Source organism: Mesoplodon densirostris, chromosome 5, assembly GCF_025265405.1.
Source record: "Mesoplodon densirostris isolate mMesDen1 chromosome 5, mMesDen1 primary haplotype, whole genome shotgun sequence".
Taxonomy (NCBI): Eukaryota; Metazoa; Chordata; class Mammalia; order Artiodactyla; family Ziphiidae; genus Mesoplodon; species Mesoplodon densirostris.
In genome coordinates, this window is record NC_082665.1 from 120,410,931 (window position 1) to 120,437,934 (window position 27,004).

General features: G+C 47.7%; 1 protein-coding gene across 5 annotated transcripts in view; it reads right to left on the reverse strand.

Annotated features, from left to right (window-relative positions):
- LOC132490793 (kalirin) overlaps positions 1–27,004 on the reverse strand; it is a 467,387-nt gene that overhangs the window by 252,662 nt on the left and 187,721 nt on the right. For all 5 annotated transcript variants that reach the window (XM_060099427.1, XM_060099424.1, XM_060099423.1 and 2 more), the window contains exons 2-3: positions 26,555–26,629; positions 18,073–18,187 (exon numbers count right to left, since the gene is read on the reverse strand). In XM_060099427.1, the coding sequence (XP_059955410.1) occupies positions 18,073–18,187; positions 26,555–26,629 (190 nt within the window). The remainder of the gene's footprint in view (positions 1–18,072; positions 18,188–26,554; positions 26,630–27,004) is intronic.

The window sequence follows — 27,004 nt, forward strand, 5'->3', positions numbered from 1 at the left end:
TTCTCACTTGAAACAAGCTGCTGAAATAAATGTAACATCGATCCATCCTGGTGGCAGGTGGGGGAGCAGCGATCGACAATGAGCACCACGCCGGCAGACTAGGAGAGGGGGCAACAAGGGTTTCTGCTTAGTGTGTGCTGCTGGGGGCTGCTCAGTTGGTACTAGTTGCGGGGTACAGGGTGTCAGAATCCTAGTGTTGGGGGCCCGGGAAGCCCAGCACTTGGGCAGTGATGGAGCAGAAGCAGCTTTCAAATCAGACCTATTCACTAAGTAGTCCAGGGAAGGAGACAAACTGAACACTGGGGTAGAGGGCTGGACTAGTCGCTGAGGAGTGAGCGAGGGACAGCAAGGACAAGACAGATGGAGGACTTCCTGCTGCCCTCGTGCAGCAGGGCCCTGCCACACACAGCTCTGGCCCCCCAGGAGCAAAGAGGCCCAGCAATGCAGGATGACCTGGAGGGATGATGAAGAAGTCTTACCACGGTGTGCGGACAGTTTACCACAAGCAAACAGAAACCAGGAAACAGCAGAAGGAAGAGTAGCCCCAAGAAGTCGCCCACTTCGCACTTTCCCTAGAACTGCACTGTACCCATGTCTCTCTGAAAACATTTTTTTTTTTTTTTTTTTTTTTTTTGTGGTACGCGGGCCTCTCACTGCTGTGGCCTCTCCCGTTGCGGAGCACAGGCTCCGGACGCAGAGGCTCAGTGGCCATGGCTCACGGGCCCAGACGCTCCGTGGCATGTGGGATCTTCCCGGACCGGGGCACGAACCCATGTCCCCTGCATCGGCAGGCAGACTCTCAACCACTGCGCCACCAGGGAAGCCCTCCCTGAAAACATTTTATGAGCTGAATTCTCCATTCAGAACTTGAGGAACAAAACATGTCCTTGGAGTTCTGAGGAGAAAACGATGCCCTGACCCATTTGTGCCCAAGTTCTCATGCCATTCTCAGGCCATGGAGAGTCCATGGCTGTAGGGTCCAGATTTTCTTTCGATACTTTGTCCATCACACAGTTCTGTGTCAACGTGTTTTCTGCTCCTTCGTGCTATTCTTTTTTTTTTTTAACATCTTTATTGGAGTATAATTGCTTTACAATGGTGTGTTAGTTTCTGATTTATAACAAAGTGAATCAGTTATACATATACATATATACCCATATCTCTTCCCTCTTGCGTCTCCCTCCCTGCCACCCTCCCTATCACACCCCTCTAGGTGGTCACAGAGCACCAAGCTGATCTCCCTGTGCCATGCGGCTGCTTCCCACTAGCTAGCTATTTTACATTTGGTAGTGTATATATGTCCATGCCACTCTCTTACTGCGTCCCAGCTTACCCTTCCCAGCTTACCCTTCCCCTCCCTGTGTGCTCAAGTCCATTCTCTAGTCTGCATCTTAGCAGCTCTCTGCTGATTGCCCAAAACTGTACCACACCCACTTTCTTAAACACCCAGAAATCAGCAGGAGGTAAAGTGTTAAGACACATTAGCACCTGCTTTAAGCTTTCTACTGGTATAATCAGAAGCAGTAAAAACAAGCTGGAGGAGGCAGTGCCTTATAGAGAAATGAGCCACTCGAGGGAATGTTGTGTGGTGAGTGAGTGAGAGTTCAGTCACGCAGACAGTTCTCAAACTCATCCTGCACAACGTGGAGGCTCCTGTTTGGCTGGATGCGGAACGGAGAAGCGGGGAGTTCAGAGGGGTGGGAGGGCTCCCATGCCTGTCCTGTACCTCTTGGCAGGCTCACACATGATTGTCCACCATCAGCTGGCTTTCGGTCATGAGGCCATTCAGCTACCATCAAAGCCTCTTCAGGAACCATGTTAAGCCATCCAGAGGCTTTTGTATGTTTCGTTTCTTGTTTTTTTGTTTTGTTTTGTTTTACTGGAAGACACCCTCTGTCTACTTTTCCAGGTCATGATTATTCCAAACAATGTGTGTCTTTTCTACTCATTTAACAACACATCTTTTGCCTCTGTACCTCTGACCTGTGATACTGAGGCTGGGGGGCAAAGGTCAAAGCTGATCCTTTATCCTAGATTGAAGCCTCAATCCCTTCTCTGTAAAGTGGGGAGACTCTGACTAATTGGCCTGGGGTTCGGGCTCAGCACTGTTTAAAATTTCCCTCGTGGGCTTCCCTGGTGGCGCAGTGGTTGAGAGTCCGCCTGCCGATGCAGGGGACACGGGTTTGTGCCCCGGTCCGGGAGGATCCCACATGCCGTGGAGCGGCTGGGCCCGTGGGCCATGGCCGCTGAGCCTGTGCGTCCAGAGCCTGTGCTCCGCAGCGGGGTGGGGGTGGGGGGGCACAACAGTGAGAGGCCCGTGTACCGCAAAAAAAAAAAAAAAAAAAAATTTCTCTGGTGATGTGAAAGTACAGCCATGGTTAGGTGCCACTACAGTAAAGGTTCTGGAGATTTCCTTGCCCATTTCCAGGTCTAGGATCTCCCCCTTGCCTGTTCCCCACCCTCGACTTTACCAGAAGCAAACCCAACTCTTGCCCAGTCAGCATGCCAGGGAGACCGCACAATGGAGTCCAAGTTAGGAAGGTTTACATTTCCCACCGCTTTAAAGTCTGCTGCCTAATTCCACCCAAATGAAGCTGTCTAAACAAACAAATTTAAAAACTCTGATTGCAATTGTGCCAGGGACAAGGATGTGGCTGATTCTCTTTTGTATCACTGGACAGAGTGTGGTAAAGACTCAGGCCCCAAGATTATTCCTGAATCCCAAGTGTGGCCGTAAAGCAACAGGTCCGTGGCCTAAAAAACACAGCAGGACTTCTGCACCCAATACTGACTTGTGCTCAATGCCATCTTTAAACCAAACACTTTCTAAAAATCAAGAACCAAAAAAGCTCTGAAGGAACAAAGATTTGCCATCCTGCAGATAGTCAAAGGAGCATGCCACAGCCTGAAGGGAGTTCCCAAAGAGAGTTCCAGAAATGGGCCGGCTGATGCAGCACCAAGGTAAAAGGATGCAGCCTTCCAAAGGAAGGTTCCCATCAGGGCCAGCCTGGTCAGCTGCATATAAACCCTGGCGTGTGTTAATCCACCAGGTTATCATCTTACAGTCTCACAGATTCTGAAATACAACTCCCGTTCACCTAAGGAAGAGACCTGCTTTCTAAGCCAGACTGTCCTTGGGCAGGGCACTTGGCAAGGAGCTACTCTCAGCTAGGAGAAAAGGAGCTTGGAAACTCGGGAGAAGGCCCAGAACCATTGCTCCTAGAAGTCTGGGGTTGGCTGGCCAGAGAGGGCGGGTGGCTGGGATGGAAACTGACATATCCGTTCCCAACCTCAGCCTCCTGTCCTATTTCCCACCCTCCTTCACAGAGCTGTCTGTCCCTTCCTTCTAGGGCATTCAGAACATGAAACAGAAATGAAATGGAAACCAAAGCACGAGGGAAAGAAAGAAAGAACAGAAACCAAAACCCACAACCTCTCCACACAGCCTTCCCCCTGCCCTCCCCAGACCAGCCCCAGGGCCATGCTCCTCTGGCCTTCACCATCTGCCCCTTCTTTCCCATAGTCAGGCCAGGGGAAAGACCAGTCATCTTTTTTTTTTTTTTTTTTTTTTTTTTGAGGAACGCGGGCCTCTCACTGTTGTGGCCTCTCCCGTTGCGGAGCACAGGCTCCGGACGTGCAGGCTCAGCGGCCATGGCTCACGGGCCCAGCCGCTCCACGGCATGTGGGATCCTCCCGGAACGGGGCACGAACCCGTGTCCCCTGCATTGGCAGGCGGACTCTCAACCTCTGCGCCGCCAGGGGAGCCCCCAGTCATCTTTTTAACTGTAAAAAAATGTCATTATAATCACTGCTCATACATCTGTGAGTAGTAGACCAAAGATTGAATCCACATTCCAAAGATTGTAACCTGTCTAACCACAGTGTCTCAGTTACCCCAGCTACAGAACACAGGGAGCTTTTCCAAAGCCGGGAGACAGAGAAGAGAGAAGAGAGCTGACCCAGGAGAGGCTGTTGCAGTGTGCCGTGTACCGGGGACACCTTGCTCGCTGCAATCCCTGTTGCCATCGCCACTCCTTCTCCTCCTCTCGCTTCATCCCCAGCTCTCCTCACCCTCTCACGGGGATTCCCCCTTCTCCAGCTGGGCTCCGGTTTCTTAGCAGGGCAGGTGGAATCCTCATTAATAAACCGCACACTTCCTCCAGGAAACAATCTTTGGTCAAAACTGCCTGCGCACACCACCTCTCCTCCTCCTCCCTAAGTAACAGTCACGTTCTTGAGAGCCCGCTGCTATTTGCCTGCACACACAGACACATGCCCTAATAAACCACCAACGCAGACACCGTCAGCTGCCCTCACAGGCACACTCGTGGCCAGGCCCGCTGGGCGTTGCCAACGCAGGAGCTCCGCTTCGCGCAGAGCAGGAGATCTCACCCAGGAGCCAGCCTTCCTGCCTTCTGACACCAGTGAGGGTCCCTGTGATTTCCATAGTGGAAAACCCTGTGAAGGCTCAGGCACGGACGCAAACCTGAGAGCAGCAAGGGAGGTCGAGGAGAGCCAACGGAGAAACCCAAGGGAGGGGGACATGTTTGGAATTTAAACGAAACATGAAGGGCTCCAACAGGCCTTTGTCCACACCCACAGCTAGCTCAGAGGCCCTGAGGGCTTGTGGGTGAGTGGACAATTCCTCCATGTAAGACCCCAGGGAGGTCCTGAATCCACTGCATGCTGTTCTGGGGACCACCTGCTGGCCCACAGGTCCTGTCCATGTTAGGGGGAAGAGTGGGGTTACAGCAACCGGCCCCAGCAACAGCACTGGCCAGCTGGGTGGCCCTGGGCATCTCAACACACTCTCTGGACAGCATTCCACCCTTTTAAAGTGAAGGGGTTGGCCTGGCTGACCTCTACAATCCCTTCCTGCCTCAAGCTCCAGGATTCTAATCCATCTACTTCTTTTAAAATTCAGTTCAGATTATACATCCAATAAGCTATCTCTGATGACATCCACTGAACTGCTATGCTTATTGAACAAATGCCTGGAAAACGTTTAGTTCGTTTTCTCCAGTGGGTCCTAGAACCTCCACTAGACTGCAAGCTTTCCCAAGGGCAAGAACTGGGACCCCTCACTAGTCTGCAAGTTCAGCCTGACAAAACCAGAGGATTATTTGACCATTATCTCTAAGTTGATGTGTGTGTAAGAACTAAACAATTGTCCCATCTATGCACAGAATTAAATCTGGACCGATTTGCAGGCTCCCTAACAGAGCACTCCATCCCGGTCTGGGCTAGGTCAGGGGGAGGAGTGGTTCTTGCCTTCCTCTGGGTCCAAAACAGGGAATTTCTCTTCAGCAAATAAGTTCTGAAGACTGCGTTTCCTGCAAAGGAAAATAGCCTCCAGTCCGGAAATGAGAGGACAGTCTCTTCCAGGACAGGGAATCAGGGTGGAGAGTGTCACAGCACGAGATTCAGACCTTGCCTCGGGTACCAGGCCAAGAGGAGTTTCTGCGCAAAACCTGGCACACAAACTGCTAGCAATGGAAACAGATGAAATTCCAGCTCAGGACTGCACGGAACATTCTGAGACAAGAAGGAGAAAAATGTATTTGGTTTTAGGGTTTTTGAATAGTTCTCAAAACCAAGGCTGGTCCTTGCTTGACCTAGAATGAGGCAGGGGGCGGGGGGAGAGGAGGGAGGCTCTGAGAGAAAGGGAAAGAGGGAGTAGGACCATCAGGATGCATACTTGGATGATGTCAGTAAATGACTCAGAAAAACATTTGTCCTAGCTGAGTCACGGTGGCTCTGACCAAGTGCTCCTGTCTGGGTTCCGGAAGAAACAGGACTGGCTGTCACACTTGCTCAATTTAGAAACAGGAATGCTTCTCCTCGGTGAGACAATTATTACATACTCAAGTATTAAACGTTATTTAATATTTACTACAGTTGTCTAGGAAAGATTATATTAAACCCATTTTGTAGTTGAGGAAAAATAATTGTCACTTAGTGATTACTTAAGTTTAAATGTTTCAATAAAAATTTGAAAAGTAAAGCCTAGAAAATCTAAGGTCTAGTGAGGAGAGAGCAGAATATTACCATTTGGAGCCTCTGACAAAACCCATCTGTATCTTCCAGGCAGCTGAGCTAATGTACTCCACCACTTGGTGGCAGCGTACCTAAATTGCCAGAAGTATACGTACGTGATAAAGGCAGTCTCAACAAAACTAAGTATCATAACATGAAGTGTCAGCATCCAATATATGCCGAAAAACATACACAACCCCAAACACCAGTGAGGGGCACATGATAGAACCTAACCAATGACAGGTGAAGAGAAATACAAAACATGCTGAAAATAATTACCTAATGGGGGAGGGAGAAACAACCCCAAATCTGGAACCCACCAAGTGAAAAACACATCCTCTTCCCCAGTGCCAGGCTGTCTCTCCAGTATCCATATTCAGGGAGCTCCCTCATTTCCAATATTCCAGCCAAATGAATCTGAACTAAATTTAGATCATCCTGATTCTCCAGCAAGAATTCCTGAAAGACCTGAATATACTGGGACTTACATCACCAGCAATGCTGAAGTTTACCTAATCTAAGTGGAACCAGAAACATCAGCTTCCTAATCAGCCTGTTGTTGGTGAGCCATAGACTCCAGAAGCCTAAACAAGAAAGTAAATGACTCCACCTAAGCTTTAGAGGCTCGTCCAACATTGCTGCCCAGAGACAAACTCCAAGGAGACCCAACTTTCTCAGTGGAAGGCAGATAAGGACCTCAGTTCAGATAAGAGCAGAGGAGATTAACAACTACTTTGTGCCAAGCCAGGAACTAATTACACAACCAGCCAAGGAGCTGAAATACACCCAGAAGCAAAACTAAAGATCCACCAAGGGCAAAAAACAATTAAGTCTTTATAGATTTCTTATCAGATCTGAACTTTCATGTAGGGTTCCCTTTAACATCCCTATTAGTTTAGGCAAGTGAAAGGAATCCTACCCTGGAAGACCCCAAAGGGCAGGCCCTGTGGCCAATTCCTCTACTCTTTCAAATCCAGGGCCAGGTTTAGGTGCATAACATATGGCCCTAAATTAGGGTTCTTTTTTTTTTTTTTTTTTTTTTTTTTGCGGTACGCGGCCCAGCCACGTAGGTTCCTTTTGGCTCACGGGCCCAGCCACTCCGTGGCATGTGGGATCTTCCCGGACCAGGGCACGAACCCGTGTCCCCTGCATCGGCAGGCGGACTCTCAACCACTGCGCCACCAGGGAAGCCCTAAATTAGGGTTCTTTTTTTTTTTTTTTGTGGTACGCGGGCCTCTCACTGTTGTGGCCTCTCCTGTTGCGGAGCACAGGCTCCAGACGCGCAGGCTCAGCAGCCATGGCTCACGGGCCCAGCCGCTCCGTGGCATGTGGGATCCTCCCGGACCGGGGCACGAACCCGTGTCCCCTGCATCGGCAGGTGGACTCTCAACCACTGCGCCACCAGGGAAGCCCTAAATTAGGGTTCTTGATGATGGTAATGACAATCTTTGCACAGTAGGCTCTGGGCAGTAAGGAGCATATAAACTTAAATTTGGAGAAACATAAAGACTTGGAACTCTATGGCAAGACATACTGGAAGTATAAATTGGGAAATTTGGAAAGAAATGTGGCAATGTGTATCACTAGCCTTAAAAAAATCCATGATTGCCACAAATCTATCCCAAAGAAACCATTTAAAATGTAGACAAAGGTTCACAAACAAAGAAGTTTACTGAGAGTTATTTACAGCACTGAAGTTTTGGAAATGACTTAGATGTCTAATGATAGGGTTAATTAGAATACGGTGTATCCCAAGATATAGTATTATGCATAAAAAGTTTTTAATGTTATGAAAATATTCTTAGGGTATAATATTAAGTGGAATAAAATAAGAAGCAAAATCAAATAACCAATATGATTCAATTCTGCTTTTAAAAATCTCCAAAGGAAAAATATAGGAAGGAAAAATGTCAATACATTAATTATTCCTATTTCTAGAGGTTAGAGTTACAAGTGGTTTTTTAAAATTTTTTCTATTTTCTGCATTTATTTTCTATAATAAAGAAATATTTTTCTACTTTGAAAAAGAGGCCAAGACTTTATCACACTATTAGGCATATATATTCATTCATTCAGTATTTATTACAAGCCTGCTAGGCGATACTGATCTTATTACTATTACTACTGTTCTACTAGCTCTTATTCCAACCTTAACCATCACCCTAACCTTGACTTTGACAAAGCTGTGCTAGAGACAATAAAGGACAAGTGACTAAACAAGGTCCCCACTGCCAAGCAAGGAAAGGGAAAGAAACCACTGTTTGCCACCAGCCCGTGCTGTGTGCCGAGTCCTAGGCTAGGTACCTTACCTGTGTTCTCTAGTAATCCTCACTACCCACGTTGTGTCTGGTGATATTTCTATGCCTATTTTACAGGCGAGGCAATCTGTCAGCTGCATGCACATTTCTCCTCCTACAGGGGAGGGTTCAGGGGTTCATTCTTCCTGGACTGGAACCCCCTGCATAATTTCCAGGATCAATATTTGTCCTCAAGGCCACTCTTTCTTCCTCTATTAGTCCACGGTTCCACTCCCACCAAGTCAGTGGCAATGTCCAAACTCCCTTCTAAGGGTTACATTTAAGATGCATGTGAAGAAAAAACAACACACCCTCTCCATCAGGAATCCTTCTGTCCAGTGCTGGATCCTTGATTTATCACCTAAAGACGTTTACTGGAAGCATTTCTGGAATAATGAGTGCTGCTTCTCATAGTTACTTCATGACCACATGGTTTCCGCCTCTGATTGTCCAGGTTATTGTTCTCCAGGGAATCACAAATGCTTGCCTCTGCATGTGAAGCATCACAGCTGGCTCTCCCCACTCTACACACACACACACACACACACACACACACACACACACTTGCTTTTCACAAGGTTTCCATGAGTCCCTCTGGCTGGCCCTCTGCCTCAGAACTGCACCAGCATAGACACAGACCTGCCAAGTCCAGCAGTGGCATGGTCAAGGAAGTGAACTAACTTCAAAATGCCTATCAGCTGACTGCTGAGTAATGCCAGAATTGTGCTTCTGATGCCAGAGCAAGGCAAGATCGAACTAGGCAGGTGGCTGAGTGAAAGAAACATCTAAGACCGGAGGAAAGAGAACAGGATGAACCCCCTAGAATACAAAAGAGGCCACCCCCACCATTCCAGGCTTTATGTTCAGCATCCCTACTACGGACGGCCTTTTTACTTATCTCTTTAAATAGTTTCCATGGTCTTAAGTGCTTTTTTTCCCCCCACTACATCCCTTAGTGTAATTAATTACTGAAAAATAGTTGACTATCATCCACAGATGAGCATAAATGAGTAGCATTTGTGTGTCTAAAACTGAACACAAAGACCTGGGGGAGGAAGTCTGAGGCATCCCCCACCACCTCCATTATCCTGCACATCCACAGTCACCACTGCTGTCTTGGCCAGCAGAAACCCAGGTTTCAGGCAATTGCCACCTGCATTTACCACCTGCAGCAAGCTTCACACTTAAAATCCAAAGAGAACCTTGGAGGAAGCAGGTTTGATGGACAGGATGCCACTGCCCACCAAAATTACATCATCTGCCCCTCATCTCCTTACTACCCTCTTCTACTGTCCTGCTCCAATCCAATCCTATCCTTCAGGGTCTGCCTTCCTTCTCTCTCCAAACCTGTCTGCTGCACTCCATCAACCACTGCCTCCTTCACTCTGGCCTCTTCATCTATTCAGTGGATAAAAGCGCAGGCTCTGGTGCTCCAAATTACACTGGCTGTGTGTCCATCGGCAAGTTATCTAACCTCTTTGAGACTCAGTTTCCTCATATGCAAAATGGGAATAAATAATACCCATCTCAAAATGCTGTGAAAACTAAGTTAATGTATACAGAATACTCACAACAGTACAATAATGTAGGTTTGAAGATAATAATAATGGCTAGCATTTATGTATTACTTTATAGATCAGTTCCAGAGGTTGGAAGCATTAAGTGCTTTTTTTCAACTCAAAATTATGTTTGAAGATTTATCCATGTTGTTGCATAGCACAGTAGTCACAGAAAACTATACATGGTATAATACCATTTTTATAAAGCTCAAAATTACGGGCTTCCCTGGTGGTGCAGTGGTTGGGAATCCGCCTGCCGATGCAGGGGACACAGGTTTGTGCCCCGGTCCAGGAGGATCCCACATGCCGCGGAGTGGCTGGGCCCGTGAGCCATGCCCGCTGAGCTTGCGCGTCCGGAGCCTGTGCTCCACAGCGGGAGAGGCCACGGCAGTGAGAGGCCCGCGTACCACAAAAAAAAAAACAAACACAAAAACAATCAAGTCCACCTCTCCTTAGCAAATGTCCCAAGGTGAGATTAGAGTGGGGAAGAACCACAGGTAGCTTCAAGAGCAGAGGTGATGTCCTGCTTCTGAGTTTGGGGGTGGGCTCTCAGGTGTTCGATTTATTATTATGCTTTATAACTGACACACACATTACATCTCTTCCTTCATATGTAGCAAATATTGCCATATATGTACTTATACTTAGTTATTATTATTATTAGGTTCCTTTAGGAGACAGACTCTTCCTTCATATGTAGCAAATATTGCCATATATGTACTTATCCTTATACTTAGTATTATTATTAGGTTCCTTTAGGAGACAGACTGTAAAGTACTGACTGTGCGGGTGCTATAGGCACCTTAGACATCCGTCATGGCTGCTGCTACCAGCGCCAAAGGTTCATCCTCATTGCCTCCTGTTCTGCCCACATTCCCCTCTTCCAAGATGCTCTTAGGGGAAGGGGCCTGGGGCAAAGCAGGCTGGGTTACCGACTACCCCAGTCCCAGGGAAGGTGGGGCCCTGCCCCTAGGATGCTGCAGCAGAGTAAGGAGGGGGGCCGGTGGTGACCGTTGGGTGTAGGGGCCACCTTCTCCCCCTGTTCTAGCAGGGAGGAGGTAGCCATTATTTGTCCCAGCCTGGGCCCCCCCACTCTGGTTTCCTATTTGCAGTTACTTGAATTAAAAAATATCCTTTTCTGGAAAAAAAAAGAAAAAGGAATGAATGAAACATTGGACAAAAAGCAACACAACTGTCCAGAGGTAGTCTGTGAACAGAGGAAAGATGGAAGCAGAACCTTGGGGGTTGGGGAGGATCAGAAGGGTGGGAGTGGGCAAGGGTATAGCTCCTTGTTATTAGTGCCCCGAGTGAGGGAAGGAAGGGGAAACCGAGGCCTAGAGTGGAAGCAGACAGGGACAGGGAGTGGCTCTAGCCCACGTTAAGTGGCTGCCACCGGGAGCCCAGGCCTCCTGGGTCTCACCTGGATAAAAGTGACTCTGCATTTTCATCATTGCACTAGATTCCAGGGTGAGGGCAAGATAGGCTGGAGCCTGCTTAGAGGGGGGAGGGGGCTTAAACCCCTCCTGCCTGCCTTCCTGTGCCCCCAAGCGGGAGGCCCAACCTACTGCAGGGACTAGGCCAGGTGGGAAGGAAGCAAAGGGGGTGTGAGCCACCCCTGGTGAGACACAGCTTGGTCGGGGGCATCTGGGGCCAGTCACCCCTCTCCAGTGGCCACACCTGCTGCCACTAGTACCTGCCTGGGTGCTAGGCATGAGAGATTGCTACATAGTTTCCTCACAACACCCTTGTGAGATGGTCGTTCTTTTCCCAAATTAAAAATTAGAATACTGGACTCAGAAAAGTTGAGTCATATGCTCAGGGTCTCACCCTATGTCAAACATCTTCTTTTTGCCCCTCTGAATCCATTCTCCATCTTCTCCCCTCTACCCGATGCCCTGGGAGGCTGACCCACATGAACTGCCTCAATGAGCCCCCTGTCACCTGGCTTTGGTTGCATTCAATCAATGACAAACAATGACAGGAGGTCAGAGAATGGGAGGGGGGAAGCAAGAGTATCAACTTCCCTTGCCCCACATCGTGGAATCACCGTGAGTTGGTGGCAACTCTCTACTGAAGGTCACAGCTCTTGTCAAGCAGCCCTCTCATACAGCTACCTCTCCAGGTTCTATGCACCTCTCCTCACCTTGCCCCTTCAGGCCTAGAAGTCGTAATGTCTTCTCTCCCTGCTACTGCCAGCTCTGGGATAACTTGGAAATCCAAACCTTGCTGCTTTCCCTGTTGCCTACCCGCACCATTGTCAAGTGTGCTTTTGTTAAACTCTTCTCAGATAACCCGGGTGGAGTGGTCATATGTTCCCTGACTCAGAGCTGGGATCTGAACCCCAGTGCCTTCCATCTATCCGAAGATGCCTCTCTTCGCTTTGCTGTGAGGGTCTGTATGGCTCCAAGGAAGGTGATCGCTGACAATGGTTGTTACTATTGTGATGTTATGTTCCTTAGCAGCAGAGTAGAATACTATTTGCTCTTCAGGGCTTGGATTATGTACACCTTACAACAGGAACACTTTACTGATATTGCTAAGAAATTTGTGTAGAATGTGGGAAGTGTAATAGAAATTATAAACTCTTTATATATAAGCAACAAAAGACATTTAAAAAGGGATCTGGAAAGGGATAAAGTTTAGGCAAATGTCCTCATTGGCTCTATTTTCTGAACCTTCCATCACTACTCCCTGCATCCTCCTTTAATTGATGATCTCAGAGCAAAGGGCAGGATGCCAATGACACAACTCAACAGGCCCTTACAACAGACGGATTCACTGATGACAGTTTCCATAGCTTGGATTCTCTCGTGCTGAATATAATGGGAGGAAATCCTTGCAGTTTATACCTGCTCATCTTTTAACTGTCTTCCTGGCTCTCTGCTTACTTCTATTTTCTGGTGATGCTGCACATAGATAGTGCTGGCTATAAGCCCAATTTATCTCTTGCTGAAATCAGCAGAACAAGAGAAAATGTTATCAAATAATAAGCTGTGAATATTGGCACCTTGGTTTGATTGGCATTGCAGAATATCCCATCTTAATTTCTTGTCATCTTTCCCCACCAGTATGACACCTGCATTCCTTGCTGGAACACTCAGCATCTCAGCAGCACTGCTAAGAACAGAATTAAGTGGCTGATACATCAAGGGGCTAACGATCGGTACCCTTGGGAGCAGCAGAAAGATGTTCATGACAAAGCAGGATAACAATGATGAAGGAGAGAAGGAATTCAATGCAATAAAAACACCTGGGATTTCTTTACTAGATACTTAGAAGTTTCTATTCCAAGCATATGGTCAACTCCCAATTATCACAGTGGGTAGATTATCCATACTGTGAGCTATGCTGGGGTAATTGTTTACTCTCAGCCTAGATTTTCTATCTGTCTCTCAATTTCTAGGGACATTCATCACCTGATTGTTTCTGAGTATTTCCTTTCCACTCCTTTCAGGTACAAGTGACTGCAAGCAGATAGTAGAGGAGAAGGACAAAAAAGCTAGATAAGTGTAGGATGGATGACAGAAAAGATAACATGGGAGTTCACCAAGATACCTATCCATGCCCTGGTTCGTATTAGGCACTCAATAAATACTTGTTAAATTGAGTGAATGGAGTTGTCAGAAAGTTGCATTAGAAGACTCTTAAGGCCTCTCTTCCTACCCTAATGTTCCATGATTCCTCAGAATAAGATAACAGAAAGCTTGGAGAAGCCCAAGGAGATAGATGCTCATACTCAGCAGGAGCAAGAAAGGGAAGCTGGAAAGGACTCATCTCAGGCTGAGATGGATCCCAGAAGCGTAACTGGTACTGTCACAAACACATCACTCCAGGATGATGCTTAGCCCCGGGTGACACCTCAAAACTCCCACCCAGAGTACAAGGGGACAGAAAAGCAGTTCTCTTAGGATTTAAGATGTAGACAAGATCTGAAGTGAAATTCCAGGCCTTAAATTATTTAGGGAACCTGAGAAAGAGAGTGTATGTTGGTGGGGTGGTAATACTGCTTTGAGGTTCTAGATTTTATGATGTATTTTTCCCCAATATCATAGAAACAAAGAATTCAGGGCAGGAAAGCTTCTTAGAAATGATCTAATCCAGCCTCCCATCCACTGGAGGAATCCTTCCTACAGCATCGCTAACAGAAGGTCATCTAGTAGCCGGCAACAGGAAGCTCTCTTTCTCCAGAGGTAGCAGTGTTACTGCTGGACAGCTCCCGGGCAGATTCTTTCTCCACTTCAGAGTCCTGATCTCTCTAACTTCTACCCTTTGATTCGACAGAGACCATGCCCGTTCCCTCCTCTTTGGGGCAGCTCTCCTGATACCTGAAGTCAGGAATCACTTTTCTTCCATTTTCACTCCTGCAAGAAAACATCCTTCAGTCCTTCAACTGAAGAGACACAGTTTGTGGATCCCTCGGTGTGCTGCTCTACTGACAGACAGCACTCTAACTCAGCGGTCCCCAACCATTCTGGCACCAGGGATCGGTTTCATGCAAGACAATTTATCCATGGAAGGGGGTGGGGGATGATTTCGGGATGATTCAAGCACATTACATTTATTGTGCACTTTATTTCTATTATTATTACACTGTAATATATAATGAAACAATTATACAACTCACCATAATGCTAACAGGAGGTGGCACTCAGGCGGTACTGCGAGCAATGGGGAGTGGCTGTAAATACAGATGGAGCTTCGCTCGCTCACCGGCCGCTCCCCTCCTGCTGTGTGGCCCGGTTCCTAACAGGCCACGGACCAGTAGTGGTTGCGGACCCCTGCTCTAACTGGTCCGCGTAGCTCCTAAAAGGGGGTTGGCAGAGTTCAATGCTGCAGAACTGAATGCAGTAGTCCAGACATGGCCTGGCCTTCACACAGGATAGTGGGACTATTTCTTCCCATTCATTTCACACAACCATCCTTCCTCCCAGCCCCTCTTGGGTTTTGCTCCCCTTCACTCAGCAGAAACCTTTGCCTTTTTAATTGCTTCCAATCTGTTTTGTCCCATTTTTGCTTAACAAGTCAGAATTAATAAAAGTGTTCTTCTAATCTCTCACCTTCTATTCTAAAGGAAAGATGGGTGTGTATTAGCTACATGGATGTGATAAACCTACCAGAAAGAAGAACATACCCTTCATATTCATAAAGGGTACACTGTGATAATTCCTAAATTATCACAACCATCTGTTTAATCACCTATTCTAGAATGGTGCCCAAAATGGCCATCAAGCTGATTGGTTCCTTAGATTCTGGGATCCTCCTTCATCACTTACTGATCCTATTTGCTTGTCTTCTGCGGGCTGCTTCATCCCCTAGGCTACCAGCACAATTATATACTGTGCTGTCCTTTATGGTCACTGGTTTGGCACTGGGTAGGGAAATACCCAGGTTTTCCCTAACTTTCTCAAAATGTCTGCTCCTGCTCACCATGAATCCTAAATCGGCCTGGCTTATAGAGGCTCTAAATATTTGCTAAATAAATAAATAATAAATAAATGCTTGAATAAATGAATGTCAAATGTCACCCACAGACGATTACACCAGTCTGAAGAGCACACTCCACTCCACAGGAGCCTATCTTTCTAGCTTCCTTGCCCATGACCCACAATAGGCCATGTCTTCTCATCAGTGTCACCTTCCTAGTCTAGTTAATCATTTTCACAGTATCCTTTCTTTCCCAAAGCCATGGCTAAGCAGAAGAGTGGCAAACACTATCTGATGCGCTAAGTCCTTCAGTTTTCCACCCCAGACCTCACTGTCTTTGGAACAGCTCTGTTCCAGGTTTTGTTTCAAACAGTCTTCACCTATGAACTTGTGGCCAACGGAATTAGAAAGTGATGGGTGGGCAGGACTAGTTGGTAAACTCTTTAGCCTGCCAGGTACACACACTCCTGGTGAACATGGGTCCCTTGGGAGGGAGGCAGCAGGCATCCCTGAACAATTCTTCCCACTGAAAGTAGCAGCAGGATTCTTGCCTCCCACCTGCCAGAACCTGTGAAAAACCTGTTCTGTTCTCAGGAGCCTGGGATGCAATGCTTGTGACCACCCACTGGGAAGCAGAGAGCCTGCATCTAGTATGTTCCTCCAATGATAACATATTGTTTCTCCTTTTTCATGACCTTCCTCCCAGCCCCTATTGGAGTTTGTTCCCCTTCACCCAGCAGAAACCTTTTCCTTTTTAATTGCTTCCAATCTGTTTTGTCCCATCTTTGCTTAACAAGCCAGAATTAAGAAAATGGTCTTCCAATTCTTTCACCTTCTATTCTAAAGAAAAGATGAGTGTGCCTTAGCTGCAGGGATGTGATAAACCTACCAGAAAGAAAAACATAGCCTTCAGGATCCCAAATTTCTTCTGTCTCTAAAAGAACTAAGAGTCTGTCATGGGTCCCCAAGAAAACTTTTCCTATATATCGCTTCTGAAAATGCCTAGTTTTATTCCTCTTAGTAGTATACTCAGGAAAGATGCTTGTAAAAATGCTTAGCCCCTAGATGGCTAAATTGCTAAATTACCCCATCAATCATGGGTTATTTAATCCATCCCCTTGCCTCCAAGACAGATGGGAATATTTCTTCTGTATAAAGACCTCTGGAGAAAAACTCTTTTATTCTATTCTTCATCCAAGTCTCATGCACTCAAAATTTAGAAGCTCTCCTTTGGATATAACCTAAGTCCCTTTCATTGGAGCTTAAGACCTTTCATCTTTTTTCAGGTTCCCTGTGGATACCATAAAGAAAAGAACGACACCATCTGACATCTATTTGTTCACAGCCTTCTGCTCAGAGCTCTTCAGGGCTCCCCATTCTGTTCCACATCCTTCCAAGCATTCGATGACGGCTCCTAAATCCCCTTTACCACCTGCCCGTCACCATCCACCAACCTCTGTACATGTGCCCCCCCCCCACAGCCACAGCTCTTTCAAATGAAGTGCTGGCCTCGCTTGACACCTGCTTCAAGAACTTAATCAGCACGTTCAACAATTAGCCAAGGTCTCCCCGCAAAGGCAGACGTCCTCTCTGTGATTGACTAATTCCCCTATAAAACGCACAGAGACAAGATGAAGGTTCTAAAGGCCCCAGGCATCACTTCTTATTTACCACAACGAACACTTGACAGGCTCCAACCCCACTAAGAGTCAGAGAACAGAGTTCTCGCTGGCCACGAGCAAGGATGAGGAGAGCACTGGGGCGGGAATCAGGAGGGTTCTGACCAAGCTCTGCCACTGCCCCACCCCCGTAAGCAACTCTAATCCCATATGGACCCTGTTTCCTAAGCAGAACATGACACGCATTTGCCTGGATTACTTCTCAGGGCTCTTCCGGCTCTCACATTCTATGATTCTCTGACTATGCAAAGGCCTCTCCTACTCCTTCTTAAAAGATATACATCATGTCCCTGGCATGTCTCCCTCACCACCCTCTGAGGCCAGCACCACCTAGAAACACTCAGAAATCAGTGTTTCTCAACCTTTTTAAAAAATCATCCCCTGTCCCAAAAGAGACATTTTATACTTTTTTCCTTAATCACCCACCCAATGAGATTTTAATACCATGAATATACTGTATATATCTGTTTATGTACTATGTGTATAGCTGGGCTTAATACATAAAAGAGTAAGGTGTTTTTTTTTTTTTTTTTTTTTTTGCCATCCCCAAGAACGAATTCTCATCCCCCTTGGAGGCAATATTACCCCCATTGAAAATGCATGACTTAGATTGAGTTTAAGGCTGCCTCTTGAATGATATAAGTGGAGTTATTTGCCCCAAACTCTAAAAGCCACAAACATATTCATAAGCCAGAGGTTTTAGAAAAAAATCCATTACACAGCCAGAGTGGAATCAGCCAGAATTCCCATTTCCCCAAGGTAAAGAACAGTTTCCCATCCCTGCTCCTGAGGCCACACTGTCACCTCTTCCAGGGCCTGTCCCGGTCCTCTTAGCCTAGGACCTTCACCTCTGCCCATGGTTCCCACATCCAGCTCCCACTCCATCCATATGAATCCCAGCAGTAACAATGGGAATGATGGGAATGAGGCGAACAATGGGTGATGATGTTCCAGAAATAATTAGAATCCATTCCAAGGGCAGAAACAGCCAGGCCCCTGGCAGGGATGGAGGCACATTCCAACTCACTTGCATCAGTCCAGCTTCCCCCTCCCTCTCCTGCAGGACATTCATCTTACCTTGGCACGCTGGCCAGATAGGTCACGAGTTTCCTCAGGTCTTCCTGTCTTATTCTGTCATGATTGCTGCGGGCAGGGAAGGTCAGGATTGGTCCACCTCGCTTATCACGGCCCCCTGCAGGGAGGAAGAGAAGGGAGTTTAAGAAAACCAGCTAGAAACTGCTCTGGAAACAGGCAGAAAGATGGTGCCCAGAGAAATCCAGTCACTGCTTAGGGCAAGGGCATGGGGTTTGGGTGTGGGGAACATGCGTGACCCTGGGCAAGTCTTTTGACTTTTCTGGTGTCTCATCTGCAAAATGCAGGTGAAAATAATGATGACTATATTACAGGGTTGCTGCAAGACCTGATAAGATGGCACATGAGGAAGCACTTTGACAAGTTCTCTTCACGAATGTGAGACCATAATGAAGGAAGTGATAACTGCTCGTACTGAGAAAACAAGCCATTAAAAGTGCTATGGGGGGGCTTCCCTGGTGGCGCAGTGGTTGAGAGTCCGCCTGCCGATGCAGGGGACACGGGTTCGTGCCCCGATCCCGGAAGATCCCACATGCCGCGGAGCGGCTGGGCCCGCGAGCCATGGCCGCGGAGCCTGTGTGTCCGGAGCCTGTGCTCCGCAACGGGAGAGGCCACAGCAGTGAGAGGCCCACGTACAGCAAAAAAAAAAAAAAAAAAGTGCTATGGGGGCTTCCCTGGTGGCGCAGTGGTTGAGAGTCCGCCTGCCGATGCAGGGGACACGGGTTCGTGCCCCGGTCCGGGAAGTTCCCACGTGCCGCGGAGCGGCTGGGCCCGTGAACCATGGCCGCTGAGCCTGCGTGTCCGGAGCCTGTGCTCTGCAACGGGAGAGGCCACAGCAGTGAGAGGCCCGCGTACCGCAAAAAAAAAAAAAAAAAAAAAAAGTGCTATGGTCTTTGGAAATTCAACTTCCAGTTCACTTCTCTTTGCAGACATCTATGAGCAGGGAGTGCTCAAGATGAACTGAATACCACGGTGAGAAGCCCTTAAAGCATCCAGCAGGGACATCATTGCTGGGAGGTTTTTAGATTCATAGAGAAGACCTAAGTGTGTTCTACACAACCAAGGATCCACCCCTGCCTGCCTGCCTGAGGTGCCACCTGTCACTCCTGCTGGAGAAGCACATGAATCTTTATTGGGAATAGGATGCTCAAGGTCTTAATCGCTGAAAATGCATAGGTACACACTAGGATTACCAATGTTTTCTAAATATCAGGTTTTAAAAAAAGCTGGAGGGAGTAATTGAGATGATGATCATTGTTTGCTATCAGAAGGCTGGGATTTTACATGGTTGCTTTTTCCTTCCTCTATTCTCCAAACTTTCTACTCACTATTTATTCTACGATTTAAAATTTTCTTTGTTAATGGATACTACGATTGGGAAGCAGGACCAAGTTTCTCAGGAAGGTTAGGTGAGGACGAAGCTAAGGTGTAGTAACTATGTCCTTCCAGGCACTGCCTATGTCACAAAGAAAACTCGGGGTCATGATCACAGACGCCCCAGCCCGCACGCACCTCAGGCTGCCACCCAACATCCCCCAGAACAGGGGCCACAAAGGGATCTAGAGCAAGAGGGAGTAAGGGCTGGCATGGCCACCACCAATACTGGAAAAGAGGCTTAAAGCTCAGCCCCCTGAAGAAGGATCTTTTCCAAGGAAAAGCAGAGCCTCCCAGGGACCCACCCAGTATGAGTTCATGAATAATGTTTCCCTCTTATTGTGGGGTCCAGAAACCACAAGACACAGGGGGGTCTTGACAAACAAAATCCAGTCCATTCCAGGATACTCCTGAGGAGGAAATAAGGAGGCTGCAAGGAGAAAAGGGTCAAACAAGAGCAGGGCCACTGAGAGATCTGACCCTGAAGAAAAACATATGTCAGCACCACCATCCCTTCTCTGCAGCCCCCCACCAGGGCAGATTTGTGTAGATATACCAGAGAGTTTGACCCTGGTCCCCAGCTCCAAACCTTCCAAACCACAGGCTCTGGTTCCATGTATGGATAACCAACCTCATCTCATCTACCTTGTAAGTGATCCCCATCTCCCAACTGCCTTCCACAGGAGAGAAAGGAAGTGAAGGGATCAAGTGGAAAGTTCCCTCAAAGCTGGGAGGTTCTCCCTCACTCTCCACCTTCCCCTCCAGCCTTGACCTCACCTGAAGGATTTTCACTCTTGGGTGTTTTTTGTCTTTTTTAAACTTGGAGTATAATTGCTTTACAATGTTGTGAATCAGCTATGTGTATACACACATCCCCGCCCTCTCGGACCTCCCTCCCCACCTTCCCCCACATCTAGGTCATCACAGAGAACGAGCTGAGCTCCCTGTACTATAGAGCAGGTTCCCACTAGCTAGCTATTTTATACATGGTAGTGTATACATGTCAATCCTAATCTCCCAGTTCATCCCCCCTTCCCCTTCCCCCACTGTGTCCACACATCCGTTCTCTACGTCTGCGTCTGTATTCCTGCCCTGCAAATAGGTTCATCTGTACCTCTTGGGTGGTTTTACCTGCAGCTGTCCTTCTCACTGACCTTCTGTGGATGGTTTAAGAGTAGAGTTAAGGGAACATGGGGAGCCGAGGCTGGTCTGATGGCAAAGGCTACCTAAGAGGCTTGGAGGGCTGCTGGCACTGTCCCTCCTGAGCGGAGCAAGTTATGCCCTGGGAGACAGGGGTTTCATAATGTTGGCTGCAGAAGGTTCCAGATGGCAGGGGAAGGGTGGGGGGAGAAGACCTGGGGAAGTGGAATTCCTTCCCTCCAGGAAGAATGGATAAGGAGTCCAGAGAGGGCTGCATGATCAAGCCAGGTATTTTTCAGAAAGGAGATGAACTTGCAAGACTGTAGGAAGAAGAGGAGGAACAGGCATAAAGGAAGAGAATCATCACACTGGAAAGAGTGGGGACAACAGATGGACCAAGGATTCAGAGTAGGTACAAGGGGAGGGGTTCTGCCTCCTTCTCTTTGGCAGACTGATAGAACTCAAAGAGGGAGGAGGAAACAAAGATAAGTTATGGAGACGGAGAGCTCAGCGGTGCCTGGGAGACACTGTTTCTCTAGGTGACATAGAGTGGTGAGGGTCAGGGTGGGCTTGAGGTGCTGGGAGAAAGGAGGATGGACCACCGTTGGAGAGTGTCCCTAGAGAATGGACAGCAGGACTGGGTACTATGTGGGTTTAAGAGTAGGTGGCAGGGTACCAGGGCATAGTGAGAGCTCTGTTGAAAGGTCTGGCCGCGGTGTCCATGCTAGGCTCTAACTTGAGAGAAAACAGAACAGAACTAATGCATGGGCTAAGTGGGGAGGGCTCAGTGAGGGTAGGAAATGGCCTACTGGTTCATGAGTTCCCAGAGGAGAGGGAACAGCATATGTTTTATCTGATATCCATATTCCCCCGACTGATAGAGGAACACCAGCAATGGAGCAAGGTGAGAGGCTAAGGCCACAGACAGACATATCAAGGCTCAAGGTCTCGGATGTGTGGGGCCACGGTAGGGAGGTAGGAGACTTTGGTGCCAAGGAGACTGAGAAGCCATGAAGCTGTAGGATTTGACTGATAATTGACATGAATGCTGAACTCCCAGAGGGCAATAAGCATAGATAAAGAATGAGAACCCTTCGCTAAAGCCAGTGTGCATTGTGGAAGTGGACCCCAGATGGTGGGAGACAAAAGAGCCAAGTTTTGAAAAGGCAGTAGAGATGGTGGCAGGGTCTTCAGCAGCGCCACCCCCCACCTCGACCAACACCTGCTGTCTGCCTCCTCAGTCGAGGCTTTGGTGCTGGGAGCTATAATACGGGATTGTAGAGAATAAAGAGGGAGGGGTGGTTAGATGGGCAAGAACCTGCACTGGTCCCCTCCCACAAAGGCCGGGCAGGACGGGGCTGGGGAGGAGGCAAGGCTGAAAGAGGGGAGGTTAAGGCGAACCTGACTGACGTGGGGGAGGATGGCACTCACGTTTTTCAGGGGGAGGCAGGCTCCAACTAGGGTAAGTAGGTTAGGGTACTTTGTGGGGAGGACAAGAAAATACATCTAGGAAATCATACCAAAAGTTTGGCCCATGTAACTACAGTTCTGCAAGATGCTAATGGACACACATGATGTTTTCTTAAGGGAATGTGTTATTTGTAGCTTGGGAAACGCTTTCATGTGCTTGAAGGACATGTGCTTTAATGAACATGGCAAATCTCCAAGAGGGGGACTATAATAGGCAGCATTTCCCAAACTTATTTGAGAGTAGACCCCTTTTTCTTTTTTGAGGATCATCTAATGCGACTGTTGTTCTATGGAACATGCTTTGAGACACGGGTCCAGAGTATAAAATTTCACCACAGCAGTGTAGAGTTCCTCTGGGAACATGGGCTTGATGTTGATGGGAGAAAAGGCAGCAGAGAGGGACATCAGGAGGGGGCCAAAAGGAGGGTGTGGGCACACATAGAGAGCAGGGGTGAAATAGGCCTGCAGGAGAAGGCTGGATAAAAGGGACAGTGGGCGTTGCAAGTGGGAGTCAGAAGCACACGAAGGAAGCCAGAGAGAGAGCAAAGGGAGAGCCCACAGCTGAGAATACGGAGCAGGATGGGGCAGAGCTGAAACGACAGAGGCCCCCCCTCCCTCAGCACAGCCGCAGATCCCGTCTCACACACGTGCACACACCCACGCGGTGGTGGGCTGCCCTGGATTATTCCAAATGCACGTTCCCATGGCAGCGCAACTTCCCCTTCCTCTGGCCATGCTGAGCACCAGCGGGGGAGGGCGCTCAACCAGCACTTCGTTTCTCTGCTCAGCACTTCCTGCAGCGCTTCTGCTCAGAAAGACATGTAACCACTACACTGCGGTATTTAATTCTGGGCTTCTTTATTTTGTTTTATTTTTGTGTTCTGTCTTCTAAAAGCTTAGGATACAAGGGCCTTTTTTGGTTTGTTTTTTGTTTTGGAGTTTTTTTTTAGATACAGCCAGTCATCCCCCTGGCACCCTCAGTGTCCTTCCCAGGCACAGAAGGACAATGTTCCCTAAGCCCCAAAGCTCCTGGCACCACGTGCAGATGAATAAGACTTACCCCACATAGAGAACAGACTTGTGGTTGCCAAGGGGGAGGGGGGGTAAGGGAGGGATGGATTGGGAGCTTGGGATTAGCAGATGTAAACTATTATATATCGAATGGATAAACAACAAGGTCCTACTGTACAGCACAGGGAACTATATTCAATATCCTGTGATAAACCATAATGGAAAAGAATATGAAAAAGAATATATATATATATAACTGAGTCACTTTGCTGTGCAGCAGAAATTAACAAGACATTGTAAATCAACTATACTTCAATTAAAAAAAAAAAAAAAAGACTTACCCCAGGCTGCCTGGCCCACATCAACACATGGGCATGAGCTGCAACCCCCGGCCCCTTTGGTCCTACTCTGGGAAGCAGCTACTGGCCTCATGCCTAACTAACTGCCTTCCTGGCACATTGTTGCTCTGTAGTCCATTAGAACAACTCCCTACACTTGGGAAGCTCTTTTCTAGGGCTGGCTGGGCCCTGCCCCAGGGCTCTGACAGAATTCACATGGGAAAAAATAAACCACGAACAGTCAAGCAAGGGTCCCCATGTCAGAATGTACCCTGTCTGCACTCATATGCCCTGAACTGATGTGGAACAGAATGGTGCTCAGAGGGTATGCATTAAAGCCAGGAAGGCTGAAATTGAGTTATTTGTAGTGAGGTGGATGGACCTAAAATCTGTCATACAGAGTGAAGTAAGTCAGAAAGAGGAAAAAAAAAAATACTGTATGCTAACACATATGTATGGAATCTAAAAAAAAAATGTTCTGAAGAACCTAGGGGCAGGACAGGAATAAAGATGCAGACATAGAGAATGGACTTGAGGACACGGGGAGGGGGAACTGTAAGCTGGGATGAAGTGATAGAGTGGCATTGACATATATATATACTACCAAATGTAAAATAGATAGCTAGTGGGAAGCAGCCGCATAGCACAGGGAGATCAGCTCGGTGCTTTGTGACCACCTAGAGGGGTGGGATAGGGAGGGTGGGAGGGAGATGCAAGAGGGAGGAGATATGGGAATATATGTATATGTATAGCTGATTCACTTTGTTATAAAGCAGAAACTAACACACCATTGTAAAGCAATTATACTCCAATAAAGATGTTAAAAAAAAAAGCCAGGAAGGCTTCCTGGAGGAGGCAAAGTGGGAACTGACTTGGGACAGAGAGGAAAGGCTCAAACTGGCAGAAGGTGCGGGGAATGCACTGCAGATAGAGGAAAAATCAGGCATAGAGAATGGGAGAATTAGCAGGACACCCAGGGAGAGGGAGGACACAGGGTTAAATAGGTTAAATAGGCTCAAGGCATTAAAGAATAAAAGGAAAAGATCTGCTCCGGCTCCCTATAGAGCTGTGCGCCGTGTCCTGGGAACCCAGATGATGGGCAACAGCAGAAGTCAGAGGCCTGGTGCTGCCCAGCAGCCCCAGGACTTGTACACAAGGTCCTCCCACATGCTCAGCAAGCACTCAGATCCAAGACTACAAAGGCTTTGGAGGCTGTCTTCCACATCTCCCCATACTGAAGTCGCTGCCACATGATCCTGCGAAGGGATCAGCCTGAGCTTCAGCATCTTCAGTGACAGGGGCTCACCACCTAATAAGATATGCCAAATGGGGAAAGGAAAGGCAGCTTCCCAGCCACTCTCTCTAACAGCAAAAACAATAGCAAAACATTGTATTATTATTATCACTAATGATAATAATAATATGGAATGCACTTTGTACATTTCAAAGGCTTACATACTCCCATCACATACTCTGCTCTCTCGCCTCTTCCCTCTGGTCAGGTGGGAGACACCTGCTACTTGGTTTCTCCTTCCTCAAACCCCCTTCCTCTCTCTCCCTTCTCTCCATTTTGGCTATCACCCACCAGCAAGGGTGAACCCCTGCACTGTGGGACTGTGCTCTTTCACTGTGATTGAATCGCCACTCCTTGTAGATGACCAGAATCATCCAGAAACAAAGGCTCAATCCACGAAGGTGTATTAAGCACCTGGGTGTATTTCTTAAAATATGATCCTTTGCTGTTCTCACACTGCCATCCCCCCAGCCCCTGCCAGAGATTCTAATCCAGGAGGCTTATATTAATGCCCTAGAACTGGCACCCAGAGTGATGTTGGTGCACCTTATAGTTTGGCTTCAATTACATTAGGGGTCACCAAACTTTTTCTTAAAGGGCCACATGGTAAACATTTTAGGCTTGTGGACATCTGGTCTCTGCTAGAACTGCTACTACTCAACTCTGCTGTTACAGTAACAAAGCAGCCATTGACAATACTTGTAAAAAGCTGAATAATGACCCCCAAACATATCAAGTCCTAATCCCTAGAACTTGTAAATGTCACCTTATTTGGAAAAAGAGCTTTTGCAGACAGGGCTCCTAAGATGGGGAAGATTATCCTGGAATATCTGAGTGGGCCCTAAGTGCAGTCATAAGTATCCTTACTGTGAGACATTGGGAGATTTGACACAGACAGAAGAGCAGAAGGCGGTACCACCATGGAGGCAGAGATGGGAGTAATGTGGCCACAAGCCAAGGGATGCTGGCAGCCCCCAGAAGCTGGAAGCGGCAAGAAACAAATTGTCCCCTAGAGCCTCCTGAAGGAGTACAGCCTGCTGAAACTTTGACTTCAGCCCAATAAACTGATTTTGGACTTCTGGCCTCTGTAACTGTGAGAGAATACATTTCTGTTGCTGTAAGCCACCAAGCTTTGTGGCAACTTGTTACAGCAGCAATAGGAAGCTAATTAATACATTACTAAGTGAATGCACATGGCTATGTTCCAGTAAAACTTTATTTACAAAAACAGGTGGCTGGCCTGCAGCAAAACACAGGCTATAGTTTGATAACCCCTGAATTAGACATTAAAGGGACCAGGTGCATAAGATGGGTTGGAGAGAGAAGTAAGAAATGAGTATTATTCAGAAAAATAAATAAATAGACACAAATACTCACTTGAGTTCCCTTTGCTGGAAGGAGAGAGAAGGAGGAGCAAGAAAAAATGTAAATCTCCTGTTCACCCACTCAGAGATGAACCCAAATAAAACCTCTGGGGATGTGTGAAGGGGACAGACCCCTCCAGCTGGAGCATCTCTCAGAGGGGCCTCAGCAGCTCCTGCGGCCCTGACAAGCCTGAGAGGGCAGGGCAGGGTGAGGTGGATGTGTGTGGGTGCAAGAATTGGGGAGGGCACTCACCTGTTGTGAACATCCTCCAGGACACCCAGCAAGGACCAGAGGGCTCCCTTCCCTTTCTGCCTGCCTCTGGAGAGAGGAAGCAGCTGCTCTGAGCATCGCTTCCACCACCACTTCTCTCTCACTAGCACACAAAGGAGTGAGTGCCTGTGCACACACGTGCACACAAACACACACACACAACTTCTCTAGGTCCACTATAAAGGAAGCTTCCATAGACACTCACCAGACACGAAGGCCACTTTTTCCTTTAGGATGGGAAGGACATCAGAAGCTTTCAAACCATCATTCCGAAAAGACCCTGTCAGAGAACAAAACAGAAAGAATAAGGGTGAAAGAGGCCAAATGGCTGAATCCCTCAGTTCCACCCTTAGTTTCCCAGCCCCATCATGAGCCAGAAAGTAATGCCTTGCTCAGGCCCCACAACCCAGCCCAAGAGCAGGAGAGGCTCCACAACAGAAAGGACACTTCCACATGATGCCAGGCCATAGGGGTGACTGAGGGTATGGCCCTCCAGGTCCTTTTCAAGGAGAGACCAGTCCAAGTTACCCCCCAAAACACACACAAAGCTCCAAGCCCTGGAGGCAACAACTACGGCCCTGTTGCTGTGAACTTGAAAATGGGGGCTTTTTAGAAACCATTTTTGACTTCTAGGGCTAGCACAGTGGCTGATACA